Source organism: Hemiscyllium ocellatum, chromosome 17 (assembly GCF_020745735.1).
Source record: "Hemiscyllium ocellatum isolate sHemOce1 chromosome 17, sHemOce1.pat.X.cur, whole genome shotgun sequence".
Taxonomy (NCBI): domain Eukaryota; kingdom Metazoa; phylum Chordata; class Chondrichthyes; order Orectolobiformes; family Hemiscylliidae; genus Hemiscyllium; species Hemiscyllium ocellatum.
This window is the reverse complement of record NC_083417.1, coordinates 30,428,439-30,449,179: the sequence shown is the minus strand read 5'-3', so window position 1 is coordinate 30,449,179 and position 20,741 is coordinate 30,428,439. Positions and strand designations below refer to the sequence as shown.

General features: G+C 42.8%; 1 protein-coding gene across 1 annotated transcript in view; it reads left to right on the top strand.

The window, feature by feature from the left end:
• Window positions 1–1,254: 1,254 nt before the first annotated feature.
• Window positions 1,255–20,741, top strand: part of slc22a31 (solute carrier family 22 member 31) — a 73,000-nt gene continuing 53,513 nt past the window's right edge. The window contains exon 1 of the mRNA XM_060838334.1: window positions 1,255–1,644. Coding sequence (XP_060694317.1) covers window positions 1,255–1,644 — 390 coding nt within the window. The remainder of the gene's footprint in view (window positions 1,645–20,741) is intronic.

Here is a 20,741-nt window from a genome sequence, read left to right as displayed (position 1 = left end):
GCCAAACCTGCTGAGCGTTTCCAGCAATTCTAATTTGTGTGTCTGGTTTACAGCATCCAGTTTTCTTTTTGGTTTTTATACAGGATATAGATTAGATTACTTACAGTGTGGAAACAGGCCCTTCAGCCCAACAAGTCCACTCCGACCCACCGAAGCGCAACCCACCCATACCCCTACATATACCCCTTACCTAACACTACGGGCAATTTAGCATGGCCAATTCACCTGACCCGCACATCTTTGGACTGTGGGAGGAAACTGGAGCACCCGGAGGAAACCCACACAGACATGGGGAGAACGTGCAAACTCCACACAGTCAGTTGCCTGAGGCGGGAGTTGAACCCGGGTCTCTGGTGCTGTGAGGCAGTAGTGCTAACCACTGTGCCACCCACAAACTGTTGCCTCCATGGACAATCTATATATTTAATATTCTTTAACGATACTTGAACATTATTGACTAAGAAACATATATGTCTATAATTTGAATATAAGAGCAGAGAGGTTATAATACTGTACATAGGATTTTAGTTAGACCACAAGCAGTGTATTCTGATCACCACACTATAGGAAGGATGCCAGGACACTGCAGGAGTGCAGAGAAGATTCATCAGCACAGTGCCCAAGCTGGAGCATTTCAGTTATCCTTGAATAGCCTGGGGTTATTTTCATTAAAACAAACAAGGCTGAGTGAGACCTGATTGAGGTCGACAGGAACGAGGGGCATAGATAGATAGGTAGGATCATTTCCCCTTCGTAAAAGAGTTTATAACTGAGGGACGCAGTTGTAAGGTACGTTGCAGGAGGTATGGAGGCAACATGATTTTGGCGGCCATCTGGAACTCACTATTTAAAGGGTGGCACAAATACAATCCCTCACAACATTTAAAAGTATTCATATGATCACCTTGAAAAGCCATCATTTACAAAGTCAAATGCTGGGAAATGCAGACTTGGTGGGCCTGTGCTGGTGATGTTCTTTTAACGGTGTTACGATTTCATATTGTCCTGTCGAATGGGAATTACTCTCCTCCCAACTCTCGGATTTGATGCAGACCGCGACAACTTCGGTAGTAACACACGGAGATTAGATTTCATCCCCCCCCCAGCCAAATACCTTTTTAAACTAACAATGATATTTCAGCTGCCTTTTAGAAGGCAGGTGATTCGTCAGCGGTCGGTGACTCACGGACTGGGCGTGTGAATCTCCTTTTCCTGAGGAAAATAGTTGGACGGGGAGTGACCGACGCGGTGGAGATGGACTTCGACCTGGTCATCCCGCAGCTCGGAGGTTTCGGCCGTTATCAGAAGCGGCTGGCGGCCGCCGTCTGTCTCCCGAACTTGCTGCTGGCTTTCAGCTTCTTCAGCGATGTCTTCCTCAGCCGGACCCCCAGCCACCACTGCCGGCCTGACCCGCAGCTCTTGCCCCTTGCCCTCAGAAACCTGTCGGGCTCTCTTCTTCTTAACTACAGCCTGCCACTGCGAAGCGGCAGCGAGCCTTTTCCCGCCAGTTGGAGCCGCTGCCGGCTGTACCAATATCCGTTAACGGTCGGCGCGAGCCGGCCACTGCCCAACGGCACGGTCTCGTGCACCCGAGGCTGGCAGTTCCAGCCACGCGACAGCCTCCACAACAATATCGTTACTCAGGTAAGCTATTGTACTCCTCCTGTACGCTCGGGTTTTAACTCTGTGACTGGATGGGGTTGACTACGTTTACAATCCCACCCAATCAATATATGATTCAGTTGCTTCCCCGAAGAGATGTGCACAGGTTTTGAAGTTACTTGTAAAAGAAGCAAAAATACATTAAGCACAAGGTCTGGAAATGCACTCCCCGTGAGTGTGCTGGAGGCAGGTTTAGTTAGAGCATTAAAAAAGGAATTAATGTGATAATCTGAAGGTATGATGAATGGGTGGGAGAATGGAACTGAGCAATTTGACCATTGCAAGAGTTAATGCAGACGTAACGGACTGAATGTCATACCTTACACCCCCCGCCCTACTAATTCTGTTAAATGAGAGCACGGACTATGAATGCTGTTGGTCTGAAAAAAAAGTGTTGAAGGAACGCAGCAGGTCTGGCAGCATCAATGAAGTTGGTGTTTCAAGTCCAGTATGACTTCATTTCTGAAAAAGAGTCCTATTAGTCTCAACTTAACTCTGTTTTTCTCTCTGTGCAGAACCAGCAGTCGCTAAACCTGCTGAGTTTCTCTAGTACGGTATGTAGTTATATTTACTTTTTGTTTTGCCCTTTGCAATTTCCCCCCAAAGTAGGGTTTATAATGCACCATCGTGGTTTAGAGTTTGGAGAAATGGATGGCTGGAAATAAAGAAAGAAATTTGGTAAATTTGACCTATTCATGTAGTTTCATTTCAGAGTTTATCCATCACCCAGGATTATTGCTGAAGTAGACTTTTCAGTATGCCAAGCTGTTGTCAATCTATTTTTCCTGGTCCAATTGAAATAATTCATTTTCTATTGTTTTGTAAATGTTTTCCATGATGGTTTTGTTTAATATATTTGAACAGGATGGGCATATCAAACATGTAACTTTGCTGTAAAACACAGTGATCCCTGGTTTTGAAAACAACTAAAGAGCTGTGGATGCTAGAAATCAACCAAAAACAAATTGCAAGAATAACTCAGTTCTGGCAGCACCTGAAGGGAAAGCAGAATCAACATTTTGGGTCCAGAGACCCTTCTCCAGAACACTTTCAATCAATAGTCCCTGGAGACAAAACATAATTCTGCTCTGTCTCCTTGGATGCTGCCAGACATACTGAGTTATTCCAGCAATTATTGTTTCGTCCCTGCTTATGAACTACTAGCCCAGCTGACTCCAAACATTACTTTCTGTTCATTAATGTAATATAACTTGAAGCTGCGTTATAAAATGCATGTTTTGGGAAAATAATAGTGCAATTATGTTTTTGGCATTGTGGCATGATGGCTCACTGGTTAGCACTGCTGCCTTACAGTGCCAGGGACCCAGGTTTGATTCCAGCCTCGGGCGACAGTGCAATCTCCACATATACTTCCTCCCTGTGTCTGTGTGGGTTTCCTCCAGGCACTCTGGCTTCCACCCCTTTCCACCTTCCGCAAAGACCGCTCCCTCTGTGACTACCTGGTCAGGTCCATGCCCCCCTACAATCCACTCTCCCATCCTGGCACCTTCCCCTGCCACTGCAGGAACTGTAAAACCTGCACCCACACCACCTCCCTCACCTCTATCCAAGGCCCTAAAGGAGCCTTCCACATCCATCAAAGTTTTACCTGCACATCCACTAATATTATTTATTGTATCCGTTGCTCCCAATGCGGTCTCCTCTACATTGGAGAGACTGGGTATCTCCTAGCAGAGCGCTTTCGGGAACATCTCTGGGACACCCGCACCAATCAACCACACCGCCCCGTGGCCCAACATTTCAACTCCCCCTCCCACTCTACCGAGGACATGGAGGCCCTGGCCTCCTTCACCGCCGCCCCCTCACCACCAGACGCCTGGAGGAAGAATGCCTCACCCTTCCACCTCGGAACACGTCAACCCCAGGGCATCAATGTGGACTTCAACAGTTTCCTCGTTTCCCCTTCCCCCACCCCACCCTAGTTCCAAACTTCCAGCTCAGCACTGTCCCCATGACTTTTCCTGACTTGTCCTACCTGTCTATCTTCTTTTCCGCCTATCTCCTTTTCCACCTATCCACTCCACCCTCTCCTTCCTGACCTATCACTTTCATCCCCTCTCCCACTCACCTATTTTACTCAGTGCTACTTTCTCCCCACCCCCACCCTCCTCTAGCTTATCTCTCCATGCTTCAGACTCTCTGTCTTTATTCCTGATAAAGGGCTTTTGCCCGAAACGTCAATTTCGCTGCTCCTTGGATGCTGCCTGAACTGATGTGCTGTTCCAGCACCACTAATCCAGGTGAGGTGAATTGGCCATGCTAAATTGCCCATAGTGTTAGGTGCATTAGTCAGAGGGAAGTGGGTCTGGGTGGGTTATTCTTTGGAGGGTTGGTGTGGACTTGTTGGGCTGAAGGGCCTGTTTCCACACAATAGGCTATCTAACAATAGGAACAGAAAACTGAGCAGGAGTAGGCTATTTGGCCCCTCAAGTCTGCTCTGCCATTCAGCATGATCATGCTGATCATCCATATTGGAATCTTTTTCCTGCTTTCTCCCCGTACCCTTTGATCCCTGTTTTTAGTGCTAAAAATAATATTTAAGTCCTCCTTGATAGCACGCCATGTTTTGGCTTCAACCAACTTCTGTGGTATTCTCTGGGTGAAAAGATTTCTCAATATCAGTCCTAAATGGCCTACCCTGTGTCCTTTAACTGTAACCCCTTGTTCTGGACTCCCTGAAAAATTGGGAATGTCCATCCTACGTTTAATCTGTTGTTTAGTTCTGTTAAGATTTTGTAGGTTTTTCAGATCTCCTCCATAACCATTCTTCCAAACTCCAGTGAATGTCATCCTAACTGATCCAATCTCTCTTCATACTTCAGTCCTGCAATCCCAGGAAAGTGTCTGGTACATCTTTGTTGTATTCCCTTACATCCAGAATATCCTTCCTTAGATATGGAGATCAAAACTGCACACAGTAGTCCAGGTGTGGTTTCACCAAGTCCCTGTACAATGGATGTGAGTTTGCTTGCTGAGCTGGAAGGTTCGGTTTCAGATGTTTTGTCCCCATGGTAACATAATCATTGAGCCTCCGGTGAAGCACTGGTGTTATGTCCCACTTTCTATTTATGTCTTCAGTTTTCTTTGGGTGTTTGGTGATGTCATTTCTATTTCTTTTTCTCAGTATGGTAGAGAGGGTCCAAATCTACATGTCATAGAAATAGAAAAGTGCAGCACAGAACAGAACATGATGTTGTGACGTGATTTAATCCTAATGTAAAATATAGTAACCTAAACTACGCACCCCTCAACTCAATGCTATCCATGTGCATGTCCAGTAGTCGCTTAAATGTCCCCAATGACTCTGCTTCCACCACTACAGCTGGCAACGCATTCCATGCATTCACAACTCTCTGCATAAAGAACCTACCTCTGATGTCTCCTTTATACCTGCCTCCTAATATCTTCAAGCTATGACTTCTCGTATCAGTCAATCCTGCCCTGGGAAAAAGTCTCTGGCTATTGACTGTATCTAGTCTTTTCATTATTTTGTACACCTCGATCAGGTCTCCTCTCATCCTCCTCCTCTCCAGAGAGAAAAGTCCAAGCTTATTCAATCTATCTTCATAAGGCAAGCCCTCCAGTCCAGGCAGCATCATGGTAAACCTTCTTTGCACCCTCTCCAAAGCCTCTGTATCTTCCCTATAGTAGGGCAACCAGAACTGGATACAGTTGTCAATAGAGTTCTGTTAGAATGCCATTCCTCTAGGAATTCCCATGCATGTCTCTGTTTGGCTGAGCTGGAAAGTTCAGTTTCAGATGTTTTGTCACCATACTTGGTAACATAATCAGTGAGCCTCTGGTGAAGCACTGGTGTTATGTCCCACTTTCTATTTATGTCTTCAGTTTTCTTTGGGTGTTTGGTGACATCATTTCCGTTTCTTTTTCTCAGTATGGTAGAGGGGGCCCAACTCTACGTGTCGATAGAGTTCCAGTTAGAATGCCATGCCCCGCAGAATTCTCATGCGCGTCTCTGTTTGGCATGTCCTAGGATGGATGTGTTGTCCCAGTCAAAATGGTATCCTTCCTTGGCTGTACATAAGGATACGATAATAGTGGCTCATGTCATTTTGTGGCTAGTTGATGTTTATGTAACCTGGCGGCCTGTTTGCACAATGCAGTGTTTGCTACAATTCTTGTAAGGTATTTTGAAAATGGAGTTTGTTTTGCTTGTTGTCTAGAGAGGGTCTTTTAAGTTTGTTAGCTGCTGTTTAAGTGTGTTGGTGAGTTTTTGGGCTGCCATGATACCAGGAGGTCTGTGAGTCTGGCAGTCATTTCCAAGATGTCTTTGATGTAAGGTAAAGTAGCTAGGGTTTCTGGGTGCGTTTTATTTACTTGTTGGGTTGTTGCTGAGAAATCGGCATACTGTGTTTATTGGACACCCTTCTTGAAAATGATGTTTAGGTGATTTTCTTCTGCTCTTTATAGTTCCTCAGTGCCTCAGTGTGCAGTGGCTCATTGAAATAATGTCCTAATGCAGCTTCGTTTGTGAGTGTTGGGTTGATTACATCTGTAGTTCAGTATTTGGTCTGTATGTGTTGTTTTCCTGTAGATGTTGGTTTGAAGTTCCCCAATGAATGTTTGCTCTACTGTGACATCTAGGAATGATAGTTTGTTGTTTTTTTCCCTCTCTTTAGTGAATTTTATGCCAGCAAGGATGTTATTGATAGTCTGGAAGGTTTCCTCTAATTTGTTTCGTTTAATGATGACAAAGTTGTCATCCACATAGTGGACCCAAAGGTTGGGAGAGCTGTTTGTTTGAGTCTCTGCATTTACTGCTTCTGCTAGAAACCCTGATATCAGTGATCGCTTGGGTGTTCCGTTGATTTGCTTGTAGGTTTTGTTATTGAAGGTGAAGTATGTGCTGAGGCTTAGATCTACTAGTTTGATGATGTTTGCCTTTGCTGATGAAGTTGGCAGTATCTGGTGTCTGTGTCTTTGGTTCTTCTTATAGTGTAGTCAGTATTTCTTTGGCCAAGTTGATGATGTTGGATGTGAACAGGGCTGTTATGTCAAAGATGATCATTATTTTGGTGTCTTTGGTGTTCAGGAATTCTTGGATGGAGTGAATGGAGTGGTGTGAGTCCTCTACTGAGTGTTTGTTTTTTTTTGTGGAATTCCTTGGCAAGTCTGTACATTGGTATTTCAGGTAGTGAGACTATGGGTCTGAGGGGGATTTCTGGTTTGTGAATTTTGGCTGGTCCAAAGATCTGTGGTTTGTTGGATTCATCTGGTTTCATTTTTTTGGAAGTCTATCTTGTTTAATTCTCCTGATTTCTTAAATTTTGTGAGTAAGGCTGTGATTCGGTTCTCCAGTTGTGGGGACAGGTCTATTGCCACTTGTTGATAAGTGTTGGTATCTGCAAGCAGTGTGTTTGCTTTCTCATAGTAGTCTGATTTGTTTAAAATGACTGTCGAGCATCCTTTGCAGGATGCAAGATAGAAGAGGATGAAATAATAGTCTCCTTTGACGTAACACCTTTGTTGGCATTGGAACACCGTTGGGATCACTGATATTAGGGTTCCTGGCAGAAGCAGTAATGCAGGGGCTCAAACAAACATCTCTCCCAACCATCCAACCTAAACTTTGGTCCACTGCGTGGATGACACCTTTGTTATCACTAAACGAAACAAATTTAGAAGAAACCTTAAAGACCATCAATAATATCCTTACTGGCATAATAATCACAAAAGAGGAAGAAAATAACAACAAACTGTCATTCCTAGATGTCACAGTAGAGCGAACAGTCATTGGTGAACTTCAAACCAGCATCTACAGGAAAACAACACATACAGACCAAATATTGAACTACAGAAGCAATCATCCCAACAACCACAAACGAAGCTGCATTAGGACGTTATTTCAAAGAGCCAATACACACTGCCGCACTGAGGAATTACAAAGAGCAGAAGAAAATCACCTATACAGTATTTTCAAGAAGAAAGGGTACCCAATAAACACAGTATGCCGATTTCTCAGCAACAACCCAACAAGCAGGCAAAATGCACCCAGAAACCTAGCCACTTTACCCTATATCAAAGACATCTCAGAAATGACTGCCAGACTACTCAGACCTCTTGGCATCATGGTAGCCCACAAACCCACCAACACACTTAAACAGCAGCTAATGAACTTAAAAAAACACTATATAGACAACAAACAAAACAAACACCACCATTTACAAAATACCTAGCAAGGACTGTAACAACAGTACATTGGACAAACATGCAGAAGACTATCCACCAGGATACATGAACATCAACTAGCCACAAAATGACATGAGCCACTATCCCTAGTATCGCTACATACAACCAAGGAAGGATACCACTTTGACTGGGAGAATACATCCATCCTAGGACAAGCCAAATAGAGACAAACATGAGCATTCCTAGAGGCATGGTTTTCCAACCGGACCTTGATAAACAAACACTTAAGTTTGGATGCCATCTACCATACTCTGAGAAAAAGGACAGAAAATGGCATCACCAAACACCCAAAGAAAACTAAACACATAAATAGAAAGTGGGACATAACATCAGCACTTCATCAGAGGCTCACTGATTGTGTTACCAATGGTGATTGGTGATGAATGTCTGAAAACGAACCTTCCAGCTTAGCAAGCAAACTCGCATCTAGAATCTAAACCTGAGCCACAAATCTTTTCAAGACTCGCTATCCCTATGCACTTGCAGCAAAATATCCCTGCTCCCATACTCTAGTCCTTCATCATGGATGCCAACATACTATTTTGCCTGCTGCATCTGCATGCAATCATTGTGGAACTCTGGGCAAGCATGTGCTTTGGCCTTTTAATGCCTAATTTTTTTTTTATTAACATTTGTATCTAATTTGTGTGACCATAAAGTTTCTTAATCCTGTACAGCAGTGATTTATACTGTTTATCCTCAATGTTTTATTCTTAACACCAGACCTAGATTTTGACCTAAATGTAGTATCTAAACACAACTGGTTTGTATTTTTGCCTCTTTCTTCCTTGCTGGTTTGTCCAGCTGAGTTTTGTGGGATTGCAAGTTTGAAATGGACCTTTCTATTTCCTGCCTTTTATTTGCGTATAAATCTTGAAGCAGGATATGAAGATCCTGGTGGATGACTGCAGTTAATGTATATGCAAAATAATTGGCACATCAATTTAAACTCTGAAGTTTCATTGTATGTATTAAACATTAAAAATGCTGATTCACAGTACAGGTGGCCCCAGTTTCCCATCACATCTTTCAGTCAAAAAAGACATCCAGATTAACCTCCTTTCTAGCTCCTGCTGGGATTGGGACTGGGGATAGTGTATTGGTTAACAGACAGGAAACAAAGAATAGGAATAAATGGGTCTTTTTCTGAATGGCAAGCAGTGACAAGTTGGGTACTGAAGGATACTGCACTCTAGTCTGTACTAGGACCCCAGCTATTCACAATATTTGTCAATAATTTTAGATGAGGGCATTTAATGTAACATCTCAAAATTTGTGGATGATACAAAGCTGAGTGGAAGGATGGACTGTGAGGAGGATGCAGAGGTGTTGCAGTGTGATTTGGACAGGCTGAGAAAATGTGCAAATGTTATGGCAGTTGCAGTATGTGAATAAGTAAGATTATTCACTTTGGTTGCAAAACCAGGGAAGCAGATTATTATTTAAATGGTTGTAAATTGGAAGAGGGGAATGTTCAATGAAACCTGGTGTTCTCACACACCAGTTATTTAAAATAAGTGTGCAGGTGCAGGAGGCAGTAAAGAAGCCAAACTGTATGCAGGCCTCATAATAACTGCATTAGAGTACAAGAGCAAGGATATTTTAGTGCAATTATATAGGGAATTGTTGAGGCCACAACAAGAATATTGTTTTAGGTTTGTTCACTTTTCTCTGAGGAAGGATGCTCTTGCTAGTTGAAGCAAAGCAGTATGGGTTTATCCAATTGATTTGTGGAGGGGTGGATTTGATGAATGAGGAGCAATTGAATCGTGAAGAATGAGGTTTGATCTCATAGAAATCTATAAAATTATAACAAGTCTGAACTTGGATGCAGAAATCATGTTTCTGATGGTGAATGCAGGGGTTAGTACACAACCAGGGGTCATAGTTTAAGGATAAGGGTTAAAACGTTTAGGACTGAGATAAGTGGAAATTTCTTTGAGCCTTTGGAATTCACTGCCACAAAGTGGTTGAGACCAAAACATTATTTTCAAAAGAAGGTAAATATAGGTCTTGTGGCAAAAGGGGTCAAGAGATATGGAGCAGGAGGGTAGGATTATTTGGGACACCATATTGCAGATGCTCAAGACTTTGGCAAGGCCACATTTTGAAGTCCTGTGTACAATTCTGTTTGCGATGTGAGAGGAAGGATGTCACTAAACTGAAAAGGATGCAAAAAAAGATTTACAAGGATGTTATCAAAATGAGAGAGTTTGAGTTACAAGGATAGCTTCAGTAAGGCGTTTGACAAGGTTCCTCGAGGTAGACTGGTTAGCAAGGTTAGATCACATGGAATACAGGGGGAACTAGCCACTTGGATACAGAACTGGCTCAAAGGTCAATGACAGAAGATGGTGGTGGAGGATTGCTTTTCAGACTGGAGAACTGTGACCAGTGGTGTGCCACAAGGACCAGTGCTGGGTCCACTGCTTTTCTTCATTTATGTAAATGATTTGGATATGAACAGAGCAGGTATAGTTCAGAAGTTTGTAGATAACACCAAAATTGAAGGTGGGTAGTAGACAACAAAGAAGGTTACTTCAGAGTACAACACAATCTGATCAGATGGACAAATAGGCTGAGAAGTGGCAGATGGAGTTTAATTTAGACAAATGTGAGGTGCTGCATTTTGGAAAGGTAAATCAGGGCAAGACTTATGCACTTAATGGTAAGGTCCTGGTGAGTGTTGCTGAACAAAGCAACCTTGGAATGCAGGTTCATTGTTCCTTGAAAGTGGAGTCACAGCTAAATAGGATAATGAAGAAGGCATTTAGTATGCTTTCCTTTAGTGGTCAGAGCATTGAGTATAGAAGTTGGGATGTCATGCTGTGGCTAAACAGGATATTGGTTAGCCTGATTCCTGATGAAGGGCTTATGCCCAAAACGTCGAATTTCCTGTTCCTTGGATGCTGCCTGACCTGCTGCGCTTTTCCAGCAACACATTTTCAGCTCTGATCTCCAGCATCTGCAGACCTCACTTTCTCCTCGAGGATATTGGTTAGGCCACAGTTGGAATATTGTGCACAATTCTGGTCTATAGAAAAGATATTATGAAACTTGAAAGGATTCAGAAAAGATTTATAAGGATGTTAACAGGGTTGGAGGGTTTGAGCTTTAGGGAGAGGCTGAATAAACTGGAGCTGTTTTCCCTGGAGCATTGGAGTCTGAGGGTTGACCTTATGGATGCTTGTAAAATCACGAGGGGCATAGGTAGGGTAAATACACAAGGTATGTTGTTGTGGTTCTGTTCGCCGAGCTGGGAATTTGTGTTGCAGACATTTCGTCCCCTCTATAGGTGACATTCTCAGTACTTGGGAGCCTCCTGTGAAGCGCTTCTGTGATATTTCCTCCGGCATTTATAGTGATTTGTATCTGCCGTTTCCGGTTGTCAGTTCCAGCTGTCTGATGCAGTGGCTGGTACGTTGGGTCCAGGTCGATGTGCTTATTGATTGAATCTGTGGATGAATGCCATGCCTCCAGGAATTCCCTGGTTATTCTCTGTTTGGCTTGTCCTATAATAGTAGTGTTGTCCCAGTTGAATTCATGTTGCTTGTCATCTGAGTGTGTGGCTACTAAGGATATCTGTCGTGTTGTTTCGTGGCTAGTTGGTGTTCATGGATGCGGATCATTAGCTGTCTTCCTGTTTGTCCTATGTAGTGTTTTGTGCAGTCCTTGCATGGGATTTTGTTCACTACATTGGTTTTGCTCATGCTCGGTATCTGGTCCTTTGTCCTGGTGAGTTGTTGTCTGAGGTGACTGTTGATTTGTGTGCTGTTATGAGTCCTAGTGGTCGCAGTAGTCTGGCTGTCAGTTCGGAAATGCTCTTGATGCATGGTAGTGTGGCTAGTCCTTTGGGTTGCGGCATGTGCTCATTCCGTTGCCTTTCCCTTAGGCATCTGTTGATGAAATTGCAGGGGTATCTGTTTTTGGCGAGTACACTGTATAGGTGTTCTTCCTCTTTTTGCAGTTCTGGTGTACTGTAGTATGTTGTGGTCCTTTTGAATAGTGTCTTGATGCAACTTCTTTTGTGCGTGTTGGGGTGGTTGTTTTCATAGTTCAGGACTTGGTCTGTGTATGTGACCTTCCTGTATACCTTTGTGGTGAATTCTCCGTTTGGTGTTTTCTGTACCATAGCATCTAGGAATAGGAGTTGGTTGTCCTTTTCTTCCTCTCTAGTGAATCGGATTCCTGTGAGTGTGGCATTGATGATCCAGTGTGTGTTCTCTATTTCTGTGTTTTTAATTATTACAAAGGTGTCATTCACATGTCTGACCCAGAGTTTGGGTTGAATTTGTGATAAGACTGTTTGTTCTAATCTTTGCATTACTGCTTCTGCTATGAGTCCAGAGATGGGTGAGCCCATGGGTGTGTCGTTGATTTGTTTGTTGTTGAATGTGTTGTGTGTTGTGAGGCATAGGTCCAGAACTAGATGGTATAGGTTTATGGTGAGAGCGGAAAGATTTAAAAGGAACCTAAGGGGCAACTCTTTCAAGCAAAGAGTGGTGTGTGTATGGAATGAGCTGCCAGAGGAAATGGTGGAGGCTGGTACAATTCCAACATTTAAAAGGCATCTGGGTGGGTACATAAAAGGAAAGATTTAGAGGGGTATGGGCCAAGTGCTGGCAAATGGAACTAGATTAATTTAGGATATCTGGTCAGCATGGGCAAGTTGGATCGAAGGGTCTGTTTCATGTTGTACATCACCATGACAAGCTGGGACTCTTCTCCCTGGAGCATATGAAGCTGAAGTGGTGACCTTTCTAGAGCTTTATAAAATCCTGAGGGGCATGGATAAGGTGAATAGCCAAGGTGGTTTCCTTAGGGTGGGGAAATTCAAAAGTGAGCATAAGTTTTTAAAGTGAGAGGGGAAAGATTTAAAAAGGACCTGAGAGAGACATTTTTCACACAGTGTGGTTCGTATATGGAATGAGCTGCGAGAGGAAATGGTAGGTGCAGGTTATGTTACAACTTTTTAAAAGACATTAGGATAGATAGATGGATAAGAGGTTTAGAGGGATATGGGCCAGATGCAGGCCAATGGACCTTGTTCAGAAAATCTGAGCATGAACAAGTTGAACCAAATGACCTGTTTCTTTGTTGTATGACTCTGACTCTCTATTAGAATACAGAGTTGGATGATAATCCTTGATCATGTTGAATAGTGGAGCAGGCTCCAGGGGTTGAATGGCCTACTCTTATTCCTATCCTCTGTTTCTATGGTAGATAGCCATGAAGGTTGCGACATTTGAAGTACCAACATGGATGTTTATCATGATTGTGCTTCTATCATCCACCCATGATGGGAAGAGAAAAAGTATTGTAAGATATTAGTCACCTTTTGTGTTTAGTTTAATTGAGAATTAGTTTTAGCTTGGGGAAAGCTCAAAGATTGGAATGGTTTTGGGCAGTTTAAGGAGATCTGACTGAAGTCAGATGAAGATGTATTTTCTCAGAGCTGTTAGGGGAAGAAGTTACCTCAATAAAAAATGTTGCTTGAAATTTCCTGACCAGGGAGCATTTCGTTAAAAACCTGCAATCGTTATCTAAAGCTGAGAAAATCTAAGATCTCTGTGAATGGTCAAGAAAAAAAGACCTCTCCGCTCACAGGACCAGAACTGATTGAGAAGCAGTTATGTCAAACATGTAGATTTGATAGGAAAGGAATATATGGATATTTATTAAGTGTAAACTAATGATGTTGGGGAGTACATGGAATTTTGTTTTATGTATTTTAAAGTCTTCCAAAGTTATATTTAGCTTCCTTTATTTTACATTTGTTTTCATTTGCATAATAAACTTGTGTTTTATCGTGAGACTAAATCTGCAGCATTGCATGCTTATGTTCAGTGAAAGACAGCCATGTTAAATTAACAGAAAAAAAATCTATAAAGCTAGACTTCATTCTGGGATCTGACTTTCTCAGTAGTAACATCAACTAGGATTGTAACTATGATCTTTTGGGTAGCAAATCTCTATGATTTGTGTACCAAAAACAATTTTCTTATGGAAGACAGAAAATAAAGAAAGCCCATGTTGCACTTGTTTAAACAACATTTGAGGGGTTTGAGTACTTTTGAAACGTAACATTGTGGTGCACCAGCAATTTGAGCACATTTGTCTAATAAAGGGGTATAAGATATCATTTATTTTTCGAATTTGGATTTTCATAGTGAAGATCTAGCCCCCACCCCCCAAGAGGGGCCTCTCAACTCCGAGATCGGTCAAAAGAATCACTAGGAGTACGGTCTATTTTAGCAAGGTTCACCAGTTTATTATGACGTCGGACACAGGTTTGTCCAGCAATAGAGATTTACAGCTTCTGTGTTCCTCTGCACCATTGAATTTGAACAATAAGCCATTTTTATATTTTTCTTAAGATACAGGATAACTTTAACTGCAAAGGAAAACCAATCAAGGTGATAAGGTGACATAATGGACAGCAGGTTAATCCAGTGATCTTTCCTGGGAAACAGTATTGTCTCACACATCTTATGTCTCATGCTTGCAAGTTCAAGGTTAGTCAGAGTGGTCAGTTAATGTCTTATGATTCATTTTATGAAGACTTCGTTGTCTGCTTTATCTTTTAATTCAGCCAGCTCAGCAAAACAGGAATGCAGCTTCAACCATTTTAGCACAGTCTTAATCCTGAAGCCATTTTGTTATGTTGTTTTATATTAAAAATTCATTTTGTTATTAATAAAAGCTTGCATAGATTTGTTGTTCCTGACAACAACTCATATCCAGATTTTAGATCCTCATCTTCCCCTTTTGATCATTCCATGACCACACTATAAATGTGAGGGCACAGATCAGATTAACCCAACTGAGGGACTAGGGACAAGCAATGGCGCTTCCTCATCTTCATCTAAATGGAGAAGAAGCATTTTCTAGGTGGAACCAATGCTGTTAATAGATCCTAATAGTTTAACAATAATACACTTAACAATAGCAATGCCAACAAAAAAGACCAACTAAAACAATAGCAGCCTACATTACCATATTGAACAGCCAGCTGTACCATGAGCCAAAGCCCCAATCTCCCCTACCTCCACCTTCAAAACCTTCGGTATAAAATATCATGATATTTTCTTTCTCATCGAGCAATTTAGGTATTAATTTAGACAACGCCAATCCAACCAAATCAGGGTTTTAGACTCTGAGGACGTTCCTGCCCTTCTCTCCCTTTAAAAACAGGGTTCCCAACCCCAGAAGTCCTCAACTTCTCTCTCTATAAAAACGGGGTTCCCAACCCAGTAATATTCAAAAGAAATGTTGTGTCCAGTAAACGCTTTAGGAGGGGAAAGGGGTCAAAGAGTTTTTTGCTGAAACCAAATATTCTATTGTGACTTTGAAGAAACAAATGTTTAGTGGAAAAATAACATTTCCTTATCTTTTCTTTTGCGGCTTGACCTATTTGAATGGGAGCAAGGCTTACCAGGGTTGTCCATAGCACAACTGGAATCAAACTGACACACGACATCTTCACAGGGTAAAGACCATTTAGACTTGTTCTGTAAATGGACTCTTCAATCCTTCTGATGCAGTTGACCACTGCAACAGCCATTCTTAGTAACGTTTAGTCTCTTGGCACGCAAGGATTTTTTTTGGCATAGTTAGTACACAATCTCTGGTTGCTCAGGATCGGACAGGTAAACTGTCCCTTCTTGTGCAACAGTGCTGGCAATGGCAAGTCCACACAGCAGGGCAAGTTCTATCTTCATCATCTCCCCCCTCGCAAGAACCCAGGTGGAATGCTCGGCAACCTTAGCAGCAGTTGGGGTAGTAAGGAGGACCTGAAAGTGTCCTTCCCAAAGAGGCTGGAGGCCGTGGAGTGTCCACAGTAATAAAGTATAAACTATTTCCTCCTTGCCGACATGTATACAAAATAATTAATTAAAATAGGCAGCAGAAAAGAAGGAACACAAACTTGTCCAGTAGGGGTCATCCACATTCTGACGTATGCAAGCAGAAGAATAAAGTGCTCCGTTTTGGAAATCAAGCCAGCAGAACTGGAAAGAAAACTCGGCAGTTCGGAAAGAAAAACTAAACAGTCAGTTTAGTAAGAAATTTTAAAGAGTTGAGATAGGAGTGAATATTTCTCTAGGTTGGAGTATTGTTAAACCCCATTAGGGTAGCACACTGAAAATCAAGCTTTGATATTCCCAGACCTACCATTAAAGTTAAAGATTTTAAGATGTATCTAGAACTTATAATTTTCCTGTCTTTTAAACCCAGGTTGTTGGAAATCACAAAGCCAGGTTTCTATTCTATAGAAGAATTACTATTTATTACAAATAAATAAACTTGCACCACAGTAAACAGTTATGATTCGGGCATTTAACTCTACTAGTTAAAACTCTAGTCCTGTTATAAACACGTCCTGTGTATGCACATATAGATGGGGGAAAATAATCATGGATATTATTAATATACATGCTAATGGGCAGAGGAAAAGGCTGAAAAAAGAAGTTTAGTGGTCCCTGTTCATCGGTTTGCTGAGGCTATTCTTGTGCAGTTTAGAATGGTGCTGCTTGATCACCCTTCTCCAGATGCTTTCACATGTTGCAGGTGGTACAAGACGACTGGACTGAATTTACAAAGGTTTCTGACTTAAGAGTTAAGAGTCACAGTTTACAGCAACTACCGAAGGAGAAACAAGCTGGTTTCCTTCACCTTAAAATTGTTTTACTTCAAAGAACGTAGATGGCTCAAAAGCTTGTGAAAGTCTGGTGTTTCTTGCTATCTCATTCACAACCCAAGCTTTTCAGTTACCTGAGAGTGAATCAGACCATAGCTGGCAAGCAGGAAAGCCTTTGTCATCAATAATTGTTCATTAGTGCATAGGCCAATCAGCTAGTAGTTATAGAGTCACTGAGATATACAGCATAGAAATGGACCTTTTGATCCAACTCATTCATGCTGGTCAGATATTCTAAATTGATCTAGTCCCATTTGGCCCATGTCCCTCTAAACCTATCCTATTCATAAACCCATTCAGAAGCATTTTAAATGTTGTAATTATATCAGCCTCCATCACTTATTCTGGCAGTTCATTCAATATATGCACTGCCCTCTGCATGAAAACGTTGCCTCTTCAGTTTAGGATGTTAGGGTAAAGATTTAAACAGGACCTATGTCCTTTAGTTTTGACTCCCCTATCCTGAGGAAAAGACTGGCTGGCTGCAATTCAATTCATACACACCATCTGGCAAGCTTGTCTGCAGTAACCTTATCCAGTGCTGCTCAAACGGGCTTTATAAAGAGCATTTGACAATGAGTGTTAGGTTACTTGGTTTTTAAACAAGTGTTATGATTCTTCAGTAATCCTTGATATTTAAAACTGATCTTTTCCCATTTCAGACTACAATAAAAAATACAAAAAAATGACAGTCTTTACAGTATCTGAAACAGATATTGTTGGAATAAAAGCAAAGTGTAGCAAATGCTGGAGTTGTGAAATAAAACAGAATATCTGAGAAGCTCCATAGGTGTGGCAGCACCCGTGGAGAAAAAGAGTTGATGGGTAAGTTGTTGGAGGGCATTCTGAGGGGCAGGATTTATGTTTATTTGGAAAGGCAGGAACTGATTAAGGAAAGTCAACGTGACTTTGTACATGGGAAATTGTCTTACTAACTTGACTGAGTTTTGGTTTGAAGAAGTGACAGAGAAAATTGAAGGCAGAGTGCTGGCTGTCCTTATGTACTTAAAGGTTTTTGACAAGGTTTTGCATGCTAGACTAGTTAGTAAGGTTAGATCACATGGAATCTAGAGAGAACTAGCCATTTAAATACAAAATTGCCTTGAAGGTAGGAGACAAGATGGTTTTCAGACCAGAGGATTGTGTCCAGAAGTATGCTGCAAGGATTGAAGCTGGGTGCACTGCTTTTTGCAATTTACATGAATGATTGGATGCGAATAGAGGACGTATGGTTGCTAAGTTTGCAGATGACAGTAAAATTGGAGGTATCATGGATAGTGAAGAAGGTTGTCTCCAGAGTGCAACAGGATCGTGATCAGATAGGTTAATGGGCCAAGCAATATCAGATGAAGGTTAATTTAGATAAATGTGAGATGTTGCATTTTGGAAGGAAAATCAGGGCAGAACTTAAACTTAATGGTAGGGCTCTGGGATGTGTTGCTGAGCAAAGTGACATTGTGCAGGTTCGTGATTCGTTGAAAGTGAAGTCACCGGTTTTTGGTATACCTGCCTTCATTGATCAGTGTCTTGAGTATAGAAGATGATGCCACTTTGGAATACTGCTCTCCATTCTGGTCTCCCTGCCATAGGAAGAATATTGTGAAACTTGAGAGGGCTATCCTCCCTGAAGTGTCAGAGGCTGAGGGGTAATCTTTATAGAGGTTTTTAAATCAAGAAGGCCTTGAATAGGATGAATAGCCAAGCCAGAATAGGGGGAGTCCAAAACTAGAGGGCATAGATTTAAGTGAAGGAGGCAAGATATAAAAAGGATCCAAGGGGCAACTTTTTCTTAGAGGGTGGTGCGTGTATGGAATTATCTGCAAGAGGAAGTGGTGGAGGCTGGTACAATTACAACATTTGAAAGGTGTCTGGATAGCTACATGAATAGGAAGCATTTAGAGGAATATAGGCCAAATGCTAGCAAATGGGACTAGTCTTTTCACCGCAGAGAGCGGCGCGAGCTGGGCGGAAGTGAGGTTGGAGCGCAGAGCTGGTCGGGAAGGTAAGTGATTGGTATTTGAGTGGGTGTGTTCAGTGACGGGGTCTGTGGCGTGAGGTCTGGCTCTGACACTCAGAAGGGAAAGGGGGAGAGGAGGAGAGCGCTAGTTATAGGAGACTCTCTAGTTAGAGGGACGGACAGGCGGTTCTGTGGACATGGGCGAGACTCTCGGATGGTTTGTTGCCTCCCGGGTGCCGGGATCCGAGACGTCTCGGACCGTGTCTTCAGAATCCTTAAGGTGGAGGGTGTGCAGCCAGAAGTCGTGGTACACATTGGCACCAACGACATAGGTAGGAAGAGGGGTGGGGAGGTCATCCAAGAGCTCAGGGAGTTAGGCTGGAAGCTAAAAGCTAGGACAGACAGAGTCGTCATCTCTGGGGTGTTGCCGGTGCCACGTGACAGTGAGGCAAGGAATAGGGAGAGAGTGCAGTTGAACACGTGGCTGCAAGGATGGTGTAGGAGGGAGGGCTTCAGGTATTTGGACAATTGGACTGCATTCTGGGGAAGGTGGGACCTGTACAAACAGGACGGGTTGCACCTGAACCAGAAGGGCACCAATATCCTGGGGGGGTAGGTTTGCTAGCACTCTTCGGGGGGGTTTAAACTAATTTGGCAGGGGGATGGGATCCAGACTTGTAGTCCAGCAAGTAAGCTAGCTGTTTGTCAGGATGTCCAAGAATGTAGGGAGGCTGTGGAGAAGGTAGCACTGACAGGGAATACTTGCGGACACAGAGATGGACACAATTCTGTGACTTTCACCTTGGTTATGGAGAGATAGGTGCGCACAACAGGGTAGATTTTACAATTGGGGGAAGGGAAATTACAATGCTGTAAGACAGGATTTGAGGAGCATAAGTTGGGAGCATAGGCTGTCAGGGAAGGATGTGGTGGAAATGTGGAACTTTTTCAAGGAGCAGATACGACGTGTCCTCTATGTATGTACCTATCAGGCAGGAAAGAAATGGTCGTGTGAGGGAGCCTTGGTTGACGAGGGAGGTTGAATGTCTAGTGAAGAGGAAGAAGGAGGCTTACATAAGGTTGAGGAAACGGTTCAGACAGAGCAGTGGGGGGATACAGGATAGCCAGAAGGGACCTGAAGAAAGGGATTAGAAGAGCTAAGAGAGGGCATGAAAAATCCTTGGCGGATAGGATCAAGGATAACCCCAAGGCATTTTATGCGTATGTGAGAAACATGAGAATGATGAGAACGAGAGTAGGTCCGATCAAGGACAGTAGTGGGAGATTGTGTATTGAGTCGGAAGAGATAGGAGACGTCTTGAATGAGTACTTTTCTTCAGTATTTACAAACGAGAGGGACCGTATTGTTGAAGAGGAGAGTGTGAAACGGACTGGTAAGCTAGAAGAGATACTTGTTAGGAAGGAAGATGTGTTGGGCATTTTGAACAACTTGAGGATAGACAAGTCTCCCGGGCCTGACGGGATATATCCTAGGATTATGTGGGAAGCAAGAGAGGAAATTGCAGTACAGTTGGCAATGATCTTTTCGTCTTCACTGTCAACGGGGGTGGTACCAGGGGACTGGAGAGTAGCGAATGTTGTGCCTCTGTTCAAAAAAGGGAATAGGGATAACCCCGGGAATTACAGGCCAGTTAGTCTTACTTCTGTGGTAGGCAAAGTAATGGAAAGGGTACTGAGGGATAGGATTTATGAGTATCTGGAAAGACACTGCTTGATTAGGGACAGCCAGCACGGATTTGTGAAGGGTAGGTCTTGCCTTACAAGTCTTATTGAATTCTTTGAGGAGGTGACCAAGCATGTGGATGAGGGTAGAGCAGTGGATGTAGTGTACATGGATTTTAGTAAGGCATTTGATAAGGTTCCCCATGGTAGGCTTATGCGGAAAGTCAGGAGGCATGGGATAGAGGGAAATTTGGCCAATTGGATTGAAAACTGGCTAACCGGTCGAAGTCAGAGAGTGGTGTTAGATGGTAAATATTCAGCCTGGAGCCCAGTTACAAGTGGAGTTCCGCAGGGATCAGTTCTGGGTCCTCTGCTGTTTGTAATTTTTATTAATGACTTGGATGAGGGAGTCGAAGGGTGGGTCAGTAAATTTGCGATGATACGAAGATTGGTGGAGTTATGGACAGTGAGAAGGGCTGTTGTCAGCTGCAAAGGGACTTAGATATGATGCAG